The sequence below is a fragment of the Melitaea cinxia genome, chromosome 15 (assembly GCF_905220565.1).
Source record: "Melitaea cinxia chromosome 15, ilMelCinx1.1, whole genome shotgun sequence".
Taxonomy (NCBI): domain Eukaryota; kingdom Metazoa; phylum Arthropoda; class Insecta; order Lepidoptera; family Nymphalidae; genus Melitaea; species Melitaea cinxia.
In genome coordinates this window covers 4,750,806-4,770,287 of record NC_059408.1, presented here as the reverse complement: position 1 = coordinate 4,770,287, position 19,482 = coordinate 4,750,806, and the positions used below count along the sequence as shown (strand labels likewise).

The 19,482-nt window shown below is 40.3% G+C and overlaps 1 protein-coding gene across 1 annotated transcript in view; it reads left to right on the top strand.

Annotated features, from left to right (window-relative positions):
• LOC123660520 (kinesin-like protein unc-104) overlaps nucleotides 1–19,482 on the top strand; it is a 62,767-nt gene that overhangs the window by 38,808 nt on the left and 4,477 nt on the right. Inside the window, exons 14-35 of the mRNA XM_045595580.1 lie at nucleotides 576–733; nucleotides 1,313–1,469; nucleotides 2,350–2,516; nucleotides 3,055–3,169; nucleotides 3,712–3,845; nucleotides 4,568–4,779; nucleotides 5,861–6,046; nucleotides 7,181–7,318; nucleotides 7,618–7,748; nucleotides 8,150–8,323; nucleotides 8,405–8,585; nucleotides 8,789–8,879; nucleotides 8,978–9,076; nucleotides 9,597–9,806; nucleotides 9,968–10,106; nucleotides 12,195–12,315; nucleotides 12,660–12,762; nucleotides 13,039–13,219; nucleotides 15,722–15,834; nucleotides 17,670–17,798; nucleotides 18,540–18,660; nucleotides 19,198–19,327. Coding sequence (XP_045451536.1) covers nucleotides 576–733; nucleotides 1,313–1,469; nucleotides 2,350–2,516; nucleotides 3,055–3,169; nucleotides 3,712–3,845; nucleotides 4,568–4,779; nucleotides 5,861–6,046; nucleotides 7,181–7,318; nucleotides 7,618–7,748; nucleotides 8,150–8,323; nucleotides 8,405–8,585; nucleotides 8,789–8,879; nucleotides 8,978–9,076; nucleotides 9,597–9,806; nucleotides 9,968–10,106; nucleotides 12,195–12,315; nucleotides 12,660–12,762; nucleotides 13,039–13,219; nucleotides 15,722–15,834; nucleotides 17,670–17,798; nucleotides 18,540–18,660; nucleotides 19,198–19,327 — 3,190 coding nt within the window. The remainder of the gene's footprint in view (nucleotides 1–575; nucleotides 734–1,312; nucleotides 1,470–2,349; nucleotides 2,517–3,054; nucleotides 3,170–3,711; nucleotides 3,846–4,567; nucleotides 4,780–5,860; nucleotides 6,047–7,180; nucleotides 7,319–7,617; nucleotides 7,749–8,149; nucleotides 8,324–8,404; nucleotides 8,586–8,788; nucleotides 8,880–8,977; nucleotides 9,077–9,596; nucleotides 9,807–9,967; nucleotides 10,107–12,194; nucleotides 12,316–12,659; nucleotides 12,763–13,038; nucleotides 13,220–15,721; nucleotides 15,835–17,669; nucleotides 17,799–18,539; nucleotides 18,661–19,197; nucleotides 19,328–19,482) is intronic.

Genomic DNA, 19,482 nt, shown 5'->3' with positions numbered 1-19,482 from the left:
AATTAGTGTTATAATTAGTTTCTTATTTAATAGAAGTTTCACTAGATAAAGTACTTCTACGGTTACTTCTACAGTTCTCGTGCTATGTTAAAATGTAAGGTATTCCGTGAAATTAAACTATATAATTGAATTTAAAATATATTACATGGAAAGTAACGCCTGTCTTAATTTTTTTTTTCATATCTTTCTACTTTTTTTAACTATTATGTTGTTTTACTTTATAGGTGCTTTACTATGTCTATACAATAAAGTAATAAGTAAATAATATATAAAATAAATTTGAAAAAATATTTTTTGCCTGGCATATACATAAGACACGTTTGTTTAATTTTATAAGTAAAAACTATTGATTAGTTTAGTAGTGATTAGTAGGGTTTTAATAGAACATTGTAATTTGTTGTTTCATCTTAAAGCGACAAAAAAGATGATGTAACGCACGTTACAGCTAGATTTTTTTTTTGTCCACGAGTCTACCTACCAGTTATTTTTTCGAGACTACTTCAACCCAGACTTTTTCTCGAATTCCCATCATGCAATAATTAAATAATTAAGCTAATACACTATTGTCCCCCCAGGTGTCACTCGCCTCGGTACGGCTGAAGGAAATGTCCCTCAGGACATCCAGCTGTGCGGTTCCCACATTCTAAGCGAGCATTGCATTTTTGAGAACACAGATGGCGTTATCTGCCTCATACCGCATCGTGGCGCCCTTGTTTATGTAAACGGACGAGAGGTGGGTAGTTATGTTGGTAACATAAGTTCGGTTGTTACTTAGTAAAACTCCAATTTTTCGTATTGTATACGTCTTGTTAACTTAAAGGTACTTTCAAGATGAAATACAAAGAACATAGATCTTTGAGGTTCAAGTAAATGCTAAAAATTTTATTTGCCCAATATTAATAAATGACATACGTGTTTCGCTTTAGCCTGTAATATCCCACTGTCGGGCATAGGCCTCTTTCCCCATATAGGAGAAGGATCAGCTGTTCACGCTGTTCACACACGTGTTTATTTTACTTTATTAACGTTATTTCCTTGTTATTGCCTAAATGTAGTCTTCTTCTTGTTGCTTAAAGTATGTGATCAACTCTACTTTAAATTTGTGTGTTCATAGATAGACAGATTGAAAACTGTTTACTGTATACTAAGACTAAACTAAAATAAATTATTACAAATAGCTACCACTTTCAAACATAACTTTACAAAGGTGGTCTTATCATTAAGGAGCGATTTCATATGAATACAAAACATTGTCTTAAAACATTAAGTTAATATTTGAATAATAATACTTAACCTTGGATATTTTTTTAAGGTAACCGAACCAATAATACTGAAGACGGGATCCCGTGTCATCCTGGGCAAGAACCACGTGTTCAGATTCACTCACCCCGGACAACCACGAGAGGAGTGCGTCTCCAATAAGGATACGGTCAATGATACTCCCGGAAATAATGCTGATGCTGACAGTGGTATGTCTATAAAGTGTATGGTCACTTATTTCATCAATTATTTTATTGAAAGGGTGGTAACGAAGCGTGCGGCCTACTTGATGATGAGCGTTTACTGGAGCCTATCGATGCTTGCAATACTAAAAGTACCGCAAACGTGTTGCCCGTTCTACCCCTGTGCCTACCCAAGAGCTCTGGAAAAATTCCTTCATTTATTACATTTAAAGCCTTTATAGCACAAAAAATTTAGTCAATATCACGTAGAATAAAAAATACATAAAGAAGATTGATCGCGGTATCCTTATATTTTATACTTTCGTTGCTTGATCAAAGATTCATCATCATCATCATTATAGCCTATAGCGTGACTCATGTGTGTTGCCCATAGTCACCACGCTGGGCAGGCGGGTTGGTGACAGCAGGGTTGGCTTTGTCGCACCGAAGCAGCTGCTGCCCGTCTTCGGCCTTTGTATTTAAAAGCCAGCAGTTAGATGATTATCCCGCCATCGGTCGGCTTTTTAAGTTCCAAGGTGGTAGCGGAACTGTGTTATCCCATAGTCGCCTCTTACGACACCCACGGGAAGAGAGGGGGTGGCTATATTCTTTAGTACCGTAGCCACACAATAATTAGTTATATTTGAAATTTTGTGAAGATTTGTTGAGGTCTTATTCAGGTCATAAAGAAAATTTTAAATGGTAAGGTCAAGAGGTTAGAGAAAGAAAACTCGATTAATGTTTCCAAAAAATTTTTGAGTAGAAAAGAATGAGAAAATGAGAAATAGGAAGACAAACAGGGAATTGTTTTTAATGTAGTCTAGAAAATAACAATAATTTGTCAATGTTATTGTCTCATATTTTATTATATTAAGTGTTTTAATTTATAATTATTTTTTAATTGTAGCACCAAGTGACACCGAGACAGTGGATTGGGACTTCGCACAATGCGAGTTATTGGAGAAACAAGGAATCGACCTGAAGGCCGAAATGCAGAAACGATTAATGGCCTTAGAAGAGCAGTTTCGCAGAGAAAAGGAACACGCCGATCAGCAGTTTGAGGAGCAGCGCAAGGTTTGTAATAAAATGTAAACTTAAATGAAAATTATATTGACCAATGATAAGTGCTGATTTAGACTCTGGCCACTTTGATCTGTCAAAGATTGTTTTAAATATACTATGAGGTAATAGTAAAGACAGGGAAAAAAGAGCTATAGAACAAAAAGTAAAAAAGTCCCAAGTTAATCGGGAAACTTGTTATAGTAATGAATTTTTAACCTTATAACGTTTGCCAGCTAGTGAATATAATAAAAAAATTCGACCTTATGAAGAGAATTTTTTGTCTGTACATAAGAGTATCTCCTAGAATTCTAGGATGCAGATGTCTTAAAATTAAGCAATTTTTTAATATAATTTGAAAGTTATTCTCTAACAAAACCAAATATTTTTTTCAATATTTTACAGTTTTAAAAGTAAACATAAAATCTTTTACCCGCCTTCAAGAAACTTAAAATAAATCCAATTATATTGAGCGTTAATCGTAGCGAACGTAAAATCAACTACTAAAATATTGGTCGAAAAATTTTGGTATACCATAATCAATTATTTTCAGAACTACGAAGCCCGTATCGACGCACTTCAGAGGCAGGTCGAGGAACAAAGTGTTACTATGTCTATGTACAGTTCCTACACGCCTGAAGATTTCCACAACGATGAAGATATATTTGGTGAGTGTATTTTTTGGTTACTAACTGTGAATCTATTTCGGAACTTCGTTAATTGCTAAATATTGTTCTCTGGACGCGATATTTTAATACAGAATTTTAATTAACTAATGTATCTAAATGCTCTGTTATATAACATTTGTAAATAACATGTAACATCGTCATTATAAAACATGCTGTATTACGTGGTTTGGACTCAGGGCAGGAGGTATACTGCTGTGCTTAGATGAAAGGCAGTAAAGTATAAATATCAGATCTGAGAATTTTTTTAAAGGTTTTCAAATTATTTGAGCTAAATACATTTCGCATTTAGTCTGTAAAATCCCACTGTTGGGCATAGGCCTCTTTCTCCACGTTGGAGAAGGAGAAGGAACTAAATATATGGCATTATAATAATAGAATAGGTTATATTTTATAATTATAAACGTAATGGCGTCAAAATTTTACAAGAGCAGTGAAAAACTTTTACTACGTTTTACCTAAGCACGGAAGTATAGATGTTCGTAAAAGCGTACAATATGAGTAAGCCCGACGTCGTGGGGTAGTGAATCCCCTGTTTGAGACAGAGTGCTGGTCGGCGCGGGAGGTGGGGCTGGCGGCGTGGGCCTTCCGCAAGTGGAAGTACCATCAGTTCACTTCGTTGCGGGACGACCTCTGGGGGAACGCGATCTTCCTCAAGGTCAGATTTATTATATTACCTCTGTAGAATCGTTTTTTACCCTTACTAACTGTATTGCACCTTCTGTATGTATTGTTAAGAGGCATTTAGCCTGTAGCATCCCACTGCTGGGCATAAGCCTTTTTTCCATGCAGGAGGTTTGGAGCTTAATTCACCACGTTGTTCCACTGTGGGTTGGCGGATATGTTCCCTACTATGAGTAACGATCGCTATCAGGTATGATAACAACTGAGACCGATAGTGTAACGTGCTCTTCGAGGCACGGTAGGGAGACCCACAAGGACAGATATCCATCCCGGAGAGTAATATTTGTACAAATCAAATATCAATCCCGAGCGGGAACCGAACCCAAAAACCATTGGTGTTTTGGCGATTACTAGCACCAATATACCAAAGCGGTTGTTATACTTAAGAATATAGTGTAAAAAAGTGACATTGAATATACTTCGTACAATGTACCTTCGGTTATAGTGGTACGATTTTCAAAACGTTGGAAATTCTTATAAATTATACATTTAGATGTAAATTTATAAAACGTATGACCAGAAAATTACAATATGCTCTTAGATAGAATAATTTAGAAAACGTATTATTCCAAAATAAATATACGTAATTGGCCCTGTCCATCGCAATTATTTAATCATCTATCAATTTTTAGAACCAGTATTAGAAATAGCTATTTAGAAGAGAAGTTTTGTTAATTATTGTGTCCCAAAATACAGGAAGCGAATGCGATATCCGTGGAACTTCGCAAGAAGGTCCAATTCCAGTTTACTCTGCTAACGGATACTCCCTACTCACCCCTTCCTGCGGAATTAGCGCCAAGGGATGATGGCGATGATGAATATCGACCTTCAGCCCCTACTGTTGTTGCCGTTGAGGTCACAGACACCAAGAACGGTGCCACTCATTACTGGACTCTCGAGAAGTTGCGGTGAGTTTTAAAAGCTTCTAGATTTTTCTAAAGATATTCGTCTGGAATAGCGATATTAAAATTAGATTTTTTGGATTTTCCATTGAATGGATAGAGAGGGTAGTATTTTAAAATTGTTATGGGTTTTCTGACTTGTACTATTTAGAATATCTTATGTGGATTGTTAGTGGTACGTTTTTTGTGAATGTTATAAACTGTGGGGTTCGAAATGTAGAAAGGCAAATAATAGAAGTGTTATTACTTTAATTTAGATTTGTGAGTGTTAATTTTTATTATTTTGTATTATAATATACTTTCAGAATGACATTTTTTAGATCTGTGTAGAGAAAATAATAAAAAAAAAAACAATCCGATTCAGTATTTGTACTATACTGGATTGTAATACAATACATTTACATTTCATTTTTTATATTGATTTTACATTTAATTATTATAAAAGCAAACATTTTAAAAATACTTTATTTTTTTTCATTTGCATTTCCTTGTTTTCTTTTCTTATGGGGTTGATCCATTATTTCATTAGACTATTTTGTATTATTATTTTGCTGTAGCATTATATTTTTATATTTATTATATATATTTTTTTCATTTTATACATAGCCTCAACTTTCCCATTTAGCCAATATTTAAAACTTAGTTATATAATAATTTTGAGTAGGTGTGTAAGTACACTTTTAGGGAAATAGTAATCATGTTTATATTGTGCATATGTATCATATGTGTAAGAGCTTATTATTTTGCTGCTTATAATTTTTTATTTTAACAAGCTTACATTTCGTAATACATACAAAATTATTATTTACATTGACACCGTATAGGGAAAACATGGAAACGATATTTATCAAATATATGACACACACAACCAAATAGTATGTCGACTGCTACCATAGGTAAGTAATACCATAGATAAACAATTATGTTCATAAGTTGTCAGTTGAAAAAGCGTTCCATTATCGATACTAATAGGGCAAGCGAGTAGGACCAGGCTGGTAGTGTCAAGCGAATAGGGCTGGATAGGCGAGCGGGTAGGGACAGACCAGTAGTAGCGGGCGGTTAGTAAGACCGGTAGTGTTGTCCGTAGCCACCGGTTGGAGCTAATGAGGCAGATTTACAACATGAATGAGAACGCATACGGCGAGGATGAGGCCCCGCCCGCCCTAGCGCCGCCCGCCATCGCTCCGCCCGCCCCAGCCCCCGAACCGCTGAGGACTATCACCGCCTGTGCAACCAACACGCGACTTTCTCTCGCCAATCTACTGCCCTCGAGGTTTGTCGGGAGAAACAAAGCAGCGAGACCGTATAGGGCACGAGGGGTTCCGTACTAGCGTTTGACGTTTACAACTAAAATGTAATGTAGATTGAGCAAATTATGAAGCAGTACAATGTACCAATTCTAAAGATTTTGACAGATGTGGAAAAAACATATTTGGTCTTAATCCTTTATTTGTATAGGGTTAAAAATTCAGGAGAAAAATTAACATACAGACGGACAGCGGTATTAATGCCATTAAATATGAAATACTTTCATTGTTTGGGTACGGAACCCTTAAAGGGACATAATTGGACAGCGATAATTCAAGGTCGATGTAAATCTGTATTCGCGTATTTTGAGCTGAAGTAGTTTAGACTTTAGTTTTATTTCTTAAAAAAAAGTCCTGATTAACAAAAGGCAATCAATACTGTTTTGTTTCTGCCTTTGATGTGAACGAAAAAATGTTTAGATTTCGGCATTTTCAAAAGTCACGCTTTAGTACCAATATAATATAAGGCTTTTTAGGCTTCCACGTACGATTGTTGTCGAGGCAAACAGCGTAAGGCCTGGCTTGAATGAGAACAAAAGTGTTATAGATATTATCATGAATGTACTCTCTGCGTTTGATGTTTTATGTGCGTGTCACACTACATTCCAGAAACTACTCGAATTGCACAACATTATCATAACAGGAAAAAATTCATATACGTTTTCTAACGAATATTTGTTAATATTTGAAATGTTGTAATTGTATTGTTATTATTATTACATAATTAATAATATATCAATGTCGTGTTTGTCTTCACACCTACAATTATTAGCGTTGATAGATGTAAATGTGTTTATATTTCTTATTTGCTTTGCATGTTGCTATGCTATTCGAGCCAAAAATGTATGTAAGGCCTGTTGTACTTCGGGAATTATTAAAGGGCCAATACATAAATTACGTCACAATTTGCATGATTAACATATTTTATACTCCGCTCATTAAATTTCTTATAATTTATGATAATCTAATATGTCCTTATATGCCCTGATGTGACCCAATTTTCCCTTTATGGCAAAAGTGATACCGTGTGACCTAATTTATGGATGACCCAAATTTAGATATTAGTAGCATATTTTCTAAGGTATCAAGTATATTTGTAGGCAACGCTTGGAGCTGATGCGCGAAATGTATCACAACGAGGCGGAGCTATCGCCCACCTCGCCCGATCACAACATCGAGTCGGTCACCGGCGGTGATCCGTTCTACGATAGGTTCCCGTGGTTCCGTCTGGTTGGACGGTGAGTTGTTTCAGTAAATTTTTATACGTCTACTCTTCTCTTTTCTTTTATTCTTACTTCTGGCATTAGAAAACTTTCACCATTAATAAATACTGGCATGTAATATGAGTCAAAGTAATATTTTAACCTTAAAAGATAGAAATCTTTTTACAGAACGATGAAAGTTGGTAAATATGAATAACGCTGCGCCGACTCGATTGCATGTTTTATAATTTAGAATGATTTGCATCTTTTTCTATATTTTTCTTTTTTTTTTATAATTGTTGATAGGTGTTATAATGTGTAACTTTGTCCCACAGGAGCTTTGTTTACTTGTCGAATCTCCTGTACCCGGTTCCACTTATTCACAAGGTTGCCATAGTGAATGAGAAAGGAGACGTGAAAGGCTATCTGAGGGTAGCTGTACAGGCAGTCATCGACGCCGAAAAAAGTAAGCAGAAATTGGAAAATAATATAACTTGGTTTAAAGTCTATAATAATGTGATCGTAGGATAAAGTAAATATGCTATCCCTGGACAAAGCTCTTTTCCTCTTTTGAGAAGAAATTTTAAAGCTTTATTTGCCGTCCTATTTCACAAGTTGGTAGATAAACTAATGTAATGAAGTTGTAGAAATTGTTTCTCATTTATTTTTAATGTAACTCATATAAACTTCTCAGAAGTCGTCCGTTCAATTTGTTTAGGTATTTTTGCCTTAGAAAGGCTGTTTTTCTAATTGATGTAAACAAGAATAATATAAAATTTGACAAGTGGAATCAAAAGGTCACCCAAAGAATAAAGTTTTATTATATCACGTGATTAGAAAATAAGGATGCAATTGTTTAATTTTTAGATAATGCCGAATTCGCTGCTGGTGTTAAGCAATCGGCTAAAATTTCGTTTGACGACGACATCGTGCCGGCTAGGTCCAGGCTCAAGACGATATCTAGCGTTGAAAAGAACAACGTGCTCAACGCTATTAACATCGAAGACAGACCCGAACAAGATTCAAATATCAAGATTGAAGGTAAATTAAACCGTTTAATATGTAAAAATTTTGACAGTAGGTAAGCTAAGGTCAGTTATGAAAGCATATTTTATGTATTAGAACTCGCAGTTGGAGAGTGCGATGCAGATAGCGGTCGGGGTGATAGCTCGTTGGCTTCAGAGTTGAAAGAGGAGGATCTTCCCGAACACCTGACCCTCGGGCGCGAGTTCACATTCCGAGTCACTGTGCTGCAGGCGCACAGCGTCTCTACTGACTACGCGGATGTTTTCTGCCAGTTTAAGTAAGCACCGCTTTATTCATTTGGTTATTTTATATGCATCTGAATATAACCTTTCTTGACACATTGTGATCTTCCTCAAAGATCAGGCTTTTTTTGGAAACCGAAAATGAACTCCAATCTAGTATTCATTCATTATCCTGACATAAATTGGAGATGAAATTGTTCTTATAATTTAATTTATAAAATGTCCTTTTTTGTTCTAGTTTCTTGCACAGAAATGAGGACGCGTTTTCGACTGAGCCTGTAAAGAACACCGGAAAGAACACGCCTCTTGGATTTTATCATGTGCAGAACGTATGTTTCTTTTAATAATGAAAAATTATTTAATAAAAATTAAATAAGATTGAGTATTTGAAAGAATGGATATGTAAATATTGTTTCTTTCTCTTCAGATTACTGTTCCAGTGACAAAATCATTCGTTGAATATATAAAATCACAACCTATAGTCTTCGAAGTTTTTGGACATTATCAGCAACATCCATTGCACAAGGTAAGATGAAATATGGTTAAGAAAATGTTACCTTTCGATTTAAAGTATAAAACTGCTTTTTTGCCTTAAAAAAATATTGAATCAGTTGTAATATAAAATACTTAAAAAAATTGTAATGTGAGTTTCAAGTCTAGCAAAACTTGGACAAATGCACCGAGCAAATTTAGAATCAGGATTCTATTAGCATACTTTTGATAACGAAAAATTACTTTTCACTTGCCACCTGTTGTTCAGTAGTACAGATACTTCCACCCCATTTGTGACAGTTACCTAGTGCTATATGCCTAAATATGCGACATTGATTTATATGATCGTGATGCAGTAGGTCCGGTTTAAGCGACAGGTTATGCCAGTATAAATGAAAATAATATATAATATAAAATAATTTTAAAAAGATATTCTCAATTTTGGAGTATTTAAAATTCGGAAAAACTGTATTTTGAATGATACTTGTGAAATGATAACATCTCTGAGTGGTCTCACCCTCCGAACAAGCCAACTGACGGCCAGCCCTCCCCAGGACGCCAAGCAGGACGGGCCCGTGGGGCGCGCCCCGCCGCGCCGCATGCTGCCGCCGTCGCTGCCCATCTCGGCGCCCGTGCGCAGCCCCAAGTGGGTGGCGCCCACGGTGGCCCCGCCCTGCTGCTCCTCGCACCTGCACTCTAAGCACGACCTGCTCGTCTGGTTCGAGATCTGCGAGTTGGCGCCCAGCGGCGAATACGTTCCCGCGGTGAGTAACCCGTCATACAATACTTCACACTCAACGGTTTCACTTGTATTGGGGGTCCCGAAACACACAGCACAAAAGCACAAACGTCCAGACCACAACAATATTTTGACAACAAAAAATATAATAAAATATTTTTAAAAATTTGATCTGGTTTCGGGCAGGTGGTGGAACACAGCGATGAACTACCATGCAGAGGCCTGTTCTTACTGCACCAAGGAATCCAGCGACGCATTCGCATCACCATTCTTCACGAACCATCTTCTGACCTGCAGTGGACAGACGTCAGGGAGCTCGTTGTTGGTAAGTAGTATATTCTATTTTTTTGGAATAGTCCTAAATAGTAAACAAATATGGCGTACTTCCGACCACAGACAATAGAGTAATATTGTAAGTATAGTAAATTGACACAAAGAGCAAATTAATGAACAATATTAATAAGCCATAGACGAATATAAAATTCATTTTATGTTCAAATATTTAACGTTAACATATGCTAAAATTATTTCAAAACCTAATAATATATTGAATATTTTTGCTAAGAATTAGTAGAGGTACAGTATTACGATATATATATATATGTATATATATTTTAATCGAGCATTCGAGCATAAAAGGCATCAAATTTATATTTCGTTTATGTAAAATGGTCGGTAAAAAAGACGTCAGAAATAAAATGTACAACAAAATAGGGCCGCCTGTGTCTAGAAAAAAAGTCGACCCTATTAGTATTATTGTCACATTATTTGTATTCACTATAAATATAAAGCCTTCCGCCGGCGGCACACTCTCTATAACATGTAAACAAAAGGATTGATAATACTGTTGCTCACGTAGCTCTTATTGGATAATCCTAAGTCTCATACTTTAGTCCCACAAATTATCCTGTGAACTACAATAAACTTTTATAGCAATGCTATGTGCTATACTTTTATATTATATGGGATAGCGTTAAAAATGTTCAGAGTGAAATTGATATTCAGAAGTATTCATAATATAAAATAAAACCTTTACAATAAATACTACTATAAAATATTGACATTTATAATATTTTGTCAGCATATTTTACGCTCAACATAAATAAATGGAAAAAAAAAACAATATCTAAAACATAATAACAAATCGTTTTACGGTAACATTGTTTTATAACTTACTAACAAATTATGATTCGTGAAAATTTAAAATATAAGTAAAAAACACGACCCATTTTATCGCTCGTGCCGTTCATTCTCTTCTACTCATTCACCCCTAAAAATATTATGACCACATACATCCCTATTTGCGTCATAAAAAAAGATATTAAAATGTCATTTTTGAAAATATTAATTATCTGTACGCTCGAAATCCGTATTTTACTAATTTTTATGTGTTTAAAATGATAGATTGATATTTGTTTTTAGTGAAATAAATAGTAAATGGAGTTTTACAAGTGTCCGTAAGCTAAAGTGTTATGAAAGAGAGTGATAAATGCGGAAAAAACGTGAATTACGATTGACAGGGGTGTGTTTACCAAATAAGACTTCCAAAAAAACGGAATATAACTAACACTATCGAAATGACAAATTTTCATTTAATTTGTCATACAGGTCAATAGACCTGGGCTAAGATCTAGACTAGGTAAAACCGAATTAGAAAAACCGAATTATGGGGTTTTTGGGTGTGGAACGTGGAGGGTGTAGGGGAATCTATACAAGGTAACACTGTCACACCTCAAAACCCCATGGTTATGGAGATATCCATGGTTAAAGTTTTGAGGTTAGAAGAAGAATTTAAAGCTATTATAATACCTTTGAGCTCGTACTGTTTACATTGTGTGACAAATCGCCACTTTTAAACAAAATAACGCGTCAGACATAATATTCTAATAAAATTAGTAACATTGCGTGCTAGAATATAGGTTTAGAAATTCGAAAAATACCCAAAACCGAATCGGAGCACCCCACTGTCCACGTGGTCTTGGTCTGTCCTACCCCTAGAGTGTTTTTTTTGTGCCGCGGAGGCGCGGAGGGAGGGCAGCGTTCCTCTAACTTTCGAAATTCTTCTTCTAACCTCAAAACTTTAACCACGGATATCTCCATAACCATGGGGTTCCGAGGTGTGACAGTGGTACCAGGGGTAGCGTTCCCCACCCTCTCCCTCCCTTCCCCCCACGGTCCCGAAATTCGGTTTTACCTAATCTAAAGCTTTACCGTAGACCTGTAATAAGTTATAATAGTAACAGTCAATAACATCCTCCTTTTAGGATAAATAACTATAACTTAATGCCAATCTAAATTCTGTTAAATTGGCCTCATACTCTTATATTCTATGATTGTATCGATTGTCTAATATTTTGAGTCTGTTGGCTTATATGTTTACTATTTTTAGTAATCCTAAATTTTTTAAACACAGGACGAATTCGAAATACTCCTGAAGCTAACGAAGACGCAAACGATGGTGACGAAGACGGAGCTCTGTCTCTCGGCCTGTTCCCCGGTGAACGACCTTCGTTTGACGATCGAGCTGTATTCAGGTATTATTGTTGTTTCTGTTTTTTTAATACAAAGAAAGTGTAAACAATTGTATGATTTGCTTTGTGCCTATGACGCCTGCAACACCAGGAGCATAGAAAACGCAATGCCGACCCTAACCCTTTACCTTCCCTCGGAGCTTTGGCTACCTTATGCACCACAGGAACCCATTACTACTCGAGAGTAGTATGTATTATTAATCTGTGACCTTCTTGTTGAATTAGTTGTCTAGTCGGGCTGATTCAAATTTTGAGTAAGATCTTTCCTGCTGTTGCTTACTTCAATAAAAATTAATAACTAATTGGGATAAAATATTACTAAATTTGGTTATTAATGTTGTACTCAGGTTTGAAGCCGCATGGGACAGCAGCTTGCATGGATCCCCGCTTCTGAATCGAGTGAGCGCCAACGGAGAAGTCGTTTACATCACTCTCAGCGCATATCTTGAGGTGATTTATCTACAAGATATAAGTCTCATATAAGTCTCACTGTTGTGTGATTCGATCTGTTACTCACACAAGTCAATATCCTTGTGTGTATGTATAGTATGTGTGTGAGTGTGTTCGTATGTGCGTATGCATGTGTACTTGAATGCATGTGTGTATGTGTATGCACTTGTATGCATGTTTTTGTGTGTGTGGGTGTTGTGAGCGCGTGCCTGTAGTTGTGCGTTGGTATGATTCGGTTTCACACTTCAAGTCTACACAAGTTTGCGTTTGTGGCAGGTGGAGAACTGCGGGCGGCCAGCCATCATCACGAAGGACCTGTCGGCGGTGGTGGTGGGCCGCGAGGCGCGCACGGGCGCGGGCCGCTCGCTGCGCCGCGCGCTGTTCGGGGGACGCGCCGCGCGGGCCGACCGCCTCACCGGCCTCTACGAGCTGGCCCTGCACCGCGCGCTCGAGCCCGGTACTGGCCCGCGTCTCTCTGTAGTGTCTGTGTGTCCGACCGCCTCACCGGCCTCTACGAGCTGGCCCTGCACCGCGCGCTCGAGCCCGGTACTGGCCCGCGTCTCTCTGTAGTGTCTGTGTGTCCGACCGCCTCACCGGCCTCTACGAGCTGGCCCTGCACCGCGCGCTCGAGCCCGGTACTGGCCCGCGTCTCTCTGTAGTGTCTGTGTGTCCGACCGCCTCACCGGCCTCTACGAGCTGGCCCTGCACCGCGCGCTCGAGCCCGGTACTGGCCCGCGTCTCTCTGTAGTGTCTGTGTGTCCGACCGCCTCACCGGCCTCTACGAGCTGGCCCTGCACCGCGCGCTCGAGCCCGGTACTGGCCCGCGTCTCTCTGTAGTGTCTGTGTGTCCGACCGCCTCACCGGCCTCTACGAGCTGGCCCTGCACCGCGCGCTCGAGCCCGGTACTGGCCCGCGTCTCTCTGTAGTGTCTGTGTGTCCGACCGCCTCACCGGCCTCTACGAGCTGGCCCTGCACCGCGCGCTCGAGCCCGGTACTGGCCCGCGTCTCTCTGTAGTGTCTGTGTGTCCGACCGCCTCACCGGCCTCTACGAGCTGGCCCTGCACCGCGCGCTCGAGCCCGGTACTGGCCCGCGTCTCTCTGTAGTGTCTGTGTGTCCGACCGCCTCACCGGCCTCTACGAGCTGGCCCTGCACCGCGCGCTCGAGCCCGGTACTGGCCCGCGTCTCTCTGTAGTGTCTGTGTGTCCGACCGCCTCACCGGCCTCTACGAGCTGGCCCTGCACCGCGCGCTCGAGCCCGGTACTGGCCCGCGTCTCTCTGTAGTGTCTGTGTGTCCGACCGCCTCACCGGCCTCTACGAGCTGGCCCTGCACCGCGCGCTCGAGCCCGGTACTGGCCCGCGTCTCTCTGTAGTGTCTGTGTGTCCGACCGCCTCACCGGCCTCTACGAGCTGGCCCTGCACCGCGCGCTCGAGCCCGGTACTGGCCCGCGTCTCTCTGTAGTGTCTGTGTGTCCGACCGCCTCACCGGCCTCTACGAGCTGGCCCTGCACCGCGCGCTCGAGCCCGGTACTGGCCCGCGTCTCTCTGTAGTGTCTGTGTGTCCGACCGCCTCACCGGCCTCTACGAGCTGGCCCTGCACCGCGCGCTCGAGCCCGGTACTGGCCCGCGTCTCTCTGTAGTGTCTGTGTGTCCGACCGCCTCACCGGCCTCTACGAGCTGGCCCTGCACCGCGCGCTCGAGCCCGGTACTGGCCCGCGTCTCTCTGTAGTGTCTGTGTGTCCGACCGCCTCACCGGCCTCTACGAGCTGGCCCTGCACCGCGCGCTCGAGCCCGGTACTGGCCCGCGTCTCTCTGTAGTGTCTGTGTGTCCGACCGCCTCACCGGCCTCTACGAGCTGGCCCTGCACCGCGCGCTCGAGCCCGGTACTGGCCCGCGTCTCTCTGTAGTGTCTGTGTGTCCGACCGCCTCACCGGCCTCTACGAGCTGGCCCTGCACCGCGCGCTCGAGCCCGGTACTGGCCCGCGTCTCTCTGTAGTGTCTGTGTGTCCGACCGCCTCACCGGCCTCTACGAGCTGGCCCTGCACCGCGCGCTCGAGCCCGGTACTGGCCCGCGTCTCTCTGTAGTGTCTGTGTGTCCGACCGCCTCACCGGCCTCTACGAGCTGGCCCTGCACCGCGCGCTCGAGCCCGGTACTGGCCCGCGTCTCTCTGTAGTGTCTGTGTGTCCGACCGCCTCACCGGCCTCTACGAGCTGGCCCTGCACCGCGCGCTCGAGCCCGGTACTGGCCCGCGTCTCTCTGTAGTGTCTGTGTGTCCGACCGCCTCACCGGCCTCTACGAGCTGGCCCTGCACCGCGCGCTCGAGCCCGGTACTGGCCCCGCGTCTCTCTGTAGTGTCTGTGTGTCCGACCGCCTCACCGGCCTCTACGAGCTGGCCCTGCACCGCGCGCTCGAGCCCGGTACTGGCCCCGCGTCTCTCTGTAGTGTCTGTGTGTCCGACCGCCTCACCGGCCTCTACGAGCTGGCCCTGCACCGCGCGCTCGAGCCCGGTACTGGCCCTGCGTCTCTCTGTAGTGTCTGTGTGTCCGACCGCCTCACCGGCCTCTACGAGCTGGCCCTGCACCGCGCGCTCGAGCCCGGTACTGGCCCCGCGTCTCTCTGTAGTGTCTGTGTGTCCGACCGCCTCACCGGCCTCTACGAGCTGGCCCTGCACCGCGCGCTCGAGCCCGGTACTGGCCCCGCGTCTCTCTGTAGTGTCTGTGTGTCCGACCGCCTCACCGGCCTCTACGAGCTGTTTGAGTGTGACTGATACTTGCATATCTTTGACACATGACTTATTAATGCCTATGAGTTCAGAGAGATTCAATTTAGATTGGTTATTAAAAGATAGTCAAAATTTTAGATCTCGATAATAATTGAGTTTTAAAATCAACAAGTAAAACCTATTTCAATCTTTTTCCAAAAGCCTTATTCAAATTGTAATTTGTCATAAATTTGCTCAGGCGTGCAACGTCGCCAGCGCCGCGTGCTGGACACAAGTGGCACGTACGTGCGCGGTGAAGAGAATCTGCACGGCTGGCGACCCCGAGGAGACTCCCTCATTTTCGACCACCAGGTAATTCCACGCACTTATCTAACCTATTTTACTTAAAAAATCTGTAGACTCTACAATCTTGCAAAATTTAAAACAAAAAATCAGAAATCGGGCACACAGGAAAAATTTGCATGTTTTTCTTTTTGTAATTGTTTAAGTGACGTTACTCGTGTAGCAAAGACTAAATCGAACATGTGCCGTCCTTTTCTATCGTATAAATTTATTTTACTACGCTAGTAGTTTTTTTTAATATAATTTTGATTTGCTACGCTAAAAATCCCGTATTTTTGTTCAATACCTTTTTTCTTCGAGACCTGAAACTGCTCGTGAGTTCGATATCGAGCATATTGTGAATCGAGTCATTAACGATTTTTTTCTTTTACTCAAACAGAAACGTATCTGGCGCAAACTGATCTATGATTGGCCGCTGGACGTTATCGATAGATTCCAGGTCCACAAATATGTTTCCTTAGCTATTTAGTATGTGCGCAATCATTCATTCGATGTAATCATTCATACTAAATAGCTACTGAAAAGAGATTTGTGTACTGGTTACTTGTCCATTCATCCGTACTTCACGCATATTTATATACAATTCGAGTACTTTATATATACATAAGGTGTCCGACTACTGACTGCGTTCCTTCAAATGGGGGGTTCTATTGGTGTATAAGCTTATTTTTATTTTATATGCTTATTTTATTTTAAATATTGCAAAGCAATACAATGAAGTCATTATACTCAAGTACTGGCTTCAAAAAATGTCAAATTGGAAAAAAAATGTTGTCAATTTCAAAACTTCTAATCGATATCCTACAATTGTTTCGAGTTTTTCTTCTAACATTTTTTGCAAAATAATTTGCAATAAACAAATAGCTAAATAGTAGTAGTAGCAAGTAAATAGTAGCAGTAGGTGTATATCTGTAGGTGTATAGATCACGTTCACGATCTGGCAACGTACTTCTGCACATAACCGTCCAATGCAATTTTTCTAAGCCCTAAAAACATCAATAAAGGGAAATATTTAATACTTACCGCATACAACTAAATAACCGCAAATAGAAACGAATACTTTTTCTCGTAGAATGTGTTTTATTGTAAAACGGATGCGGAACGAGTTTATCAGTCTCCTCTATTAAAAAAAAGGAGATATTTTTCACGCGAAGCGTGATCTGTTACACTTACAGAACCCTCCATTTGAAGGAACGCATTTAGGAGTAGAAAACCTTATCTATATACTAGTTTTATTATATATTAGTTTTATTTTATATCTTAGTATTTAAGGGCGGATTCACATTCCAACTATCTAATAATAATAATAATAATATGTAATTATATACTCTCCTAAATAAATATACATGCTTAGCACCAAGATCATGCTTATGTTTCTAACAAAATATTTATATCGATGAGTATATAAGCTGTATTTATAAAGATAATATCAAATTGTCTCAGATATTGTAGATTCGCTCTTATTTGGTTTTATCCTATATTATCACTATTATTCTTGTTGAAGTTTATATGCTTTGATGGCGCTAGAGTTTGTTACTTACATTATTACACTTGTGATCCCGACGGAACCACGCTTTAGTATTGAATACATAAGCTTTATATATTAATAGATTAGTTACTTATATAATTTTTATTTTCACAAGGTTCGTCAATTATTTAAAATACTTTTAAATTACACAAATGTAATATTTTTTTATATATTGCTTGCTAATGTTTTTGTAAGCTAAAATATTTATTTTTCTAGCGAAATAATTAGTTTATTTGCTCAGAATTGGTTCTTAAAGTTTCGCAGCCTGTCTCCCAACTTCATCGTAGTACGAAAATTAATTTTTGTCAAATTTCAGTGGGAGCTTGAGAAGATGACTCGTCTGGAACAAGTCGGTCGAACAAGACATTTCTTGGCGTTGCGTGAACGCTTGCGTCACGGACACGAGAACACTGTTGCACCTAACGACTTTACTAAGACAGAAAAGGTATTTAATGAACAAAATAGACTAATATATCTGAGGAACTATAGTACATTTCTATTTACAACTGTCCGAACTAAAGGGATAGGACTCTTCTACTATGGTGGGGAAATCTGTAAATTGATGAGTTTCAGGGACAAATTTAGCACCTGAATAATCTCTGTCTGTGCCATGTGGTTACGGCATTAAGAATATAGCGACCCCCTCTCTTCCCGTGGGTGTCGTAAGAGGCGACTAAGGGATAACACAATTCCACTACCACCTTGAAACTTAAAAAGCCGACCGACGGCGGGATAACCATCTAACTGCTGGGTTTGAAATACACAGGCCGAAGACGGGCACCAGCGTCTTGAAATAAGATTGAAGTATCTATGATAACAACCGGTACCGACGGTTTAACGTGCTTTTTGAGACACGGTGGGGAGATCCACAATGGCAGACACCTTAACCCGTAATCATCGGTGTTTAGGCGCCTACATGTTCTTGATCCCCCCTAGGAGCCCTGGTCACCTTAACCACCACAAGAACACAACACTACTTGAAAGCAGTATTATTTAGATATTATCTTATGTAAAGTCGAGGTACTTTCCCAGTTGGGCCCTCCAGTTTTTAGCAGGATATTTCCTGCCGTGGCTTACATCATTGAACATATTTCTGCGTCTACGTGTTTTTACCACCGTAGTCATAAAAAATAAATAAAAAGTCGCAAGATCTTGATCAGATTTTCACAAGTCGTGTGTTGTACAGGAGGTGAGCAACATGGCGGCGAAGGCGGCGGCCGAGGGCGCGCACCGCGACGACGTGTGCGAGCGCGAGTTGAGCGCGCGCGAGCGCGACCTCGCCGCCAAGTACATCAAGCTTATACAGGGTGAGCGCCGCCGACCCGCTCCGTATTCGACTGTTTACATTAATTCAGTTATTTTTTTTTTATAATCTGGCTAATGGGTGACATTGTTAGAATATAATATTTGTTTTATTTTTATTTTATTTGTATGTATGTATGACGTACTTGGGTCAAATGTCATTTCGACGCCAGCAATTTATACTAAGCTAACTCATAAAAGTGAACTTTACAATAGAGGCTTATAAAAGGGAAAAACGTGATACCATTTATATTAATTAAGAAACTTATTTGAAGTTTGGTATCTTTAATAGTTAATTTATTCATTACAATTTAGCAATTTTTATTATTACAAAAAAAAAACACATTTATTCAAGTTGCATTAAGAAAACCAACTTATCGAAAATTCGAGTTGGTGTGGTATAAATTGTTGATGTCGATTTCTTTGTCTATTTTCGATATTGGTTTAGCGGTTAAAGCTGTAAATCTTGGCAACTTTTTTTGTATATCTTTGTTACAATGCTTAAATAATTAGTTTGCTTAATGTTTTTTTTCTTATTGTAGGAAGAATAGGCAATAACAACAAGGAAGTAGAAGGAGCTGTATCACCCGCCACGCCAGTGGACGAGGGTGTCTCAGCTGACATTTCGACACCCAGTCTTCTGTCCTCGATACACAGCGCTAGCAGCTTCGAGTAAGTAATCTCAGCTTAATATAAAGTAATCGAAAGTTCGTCTACAGTTGCCTGAAAAAGTAAAGTAATCCCTAAAAATTATGCGGTGACTATCAATTTTTTTATTACATGACAGATTGTGCTCTGCTAAGCGTTTATAGTGTGACAAGCTACGA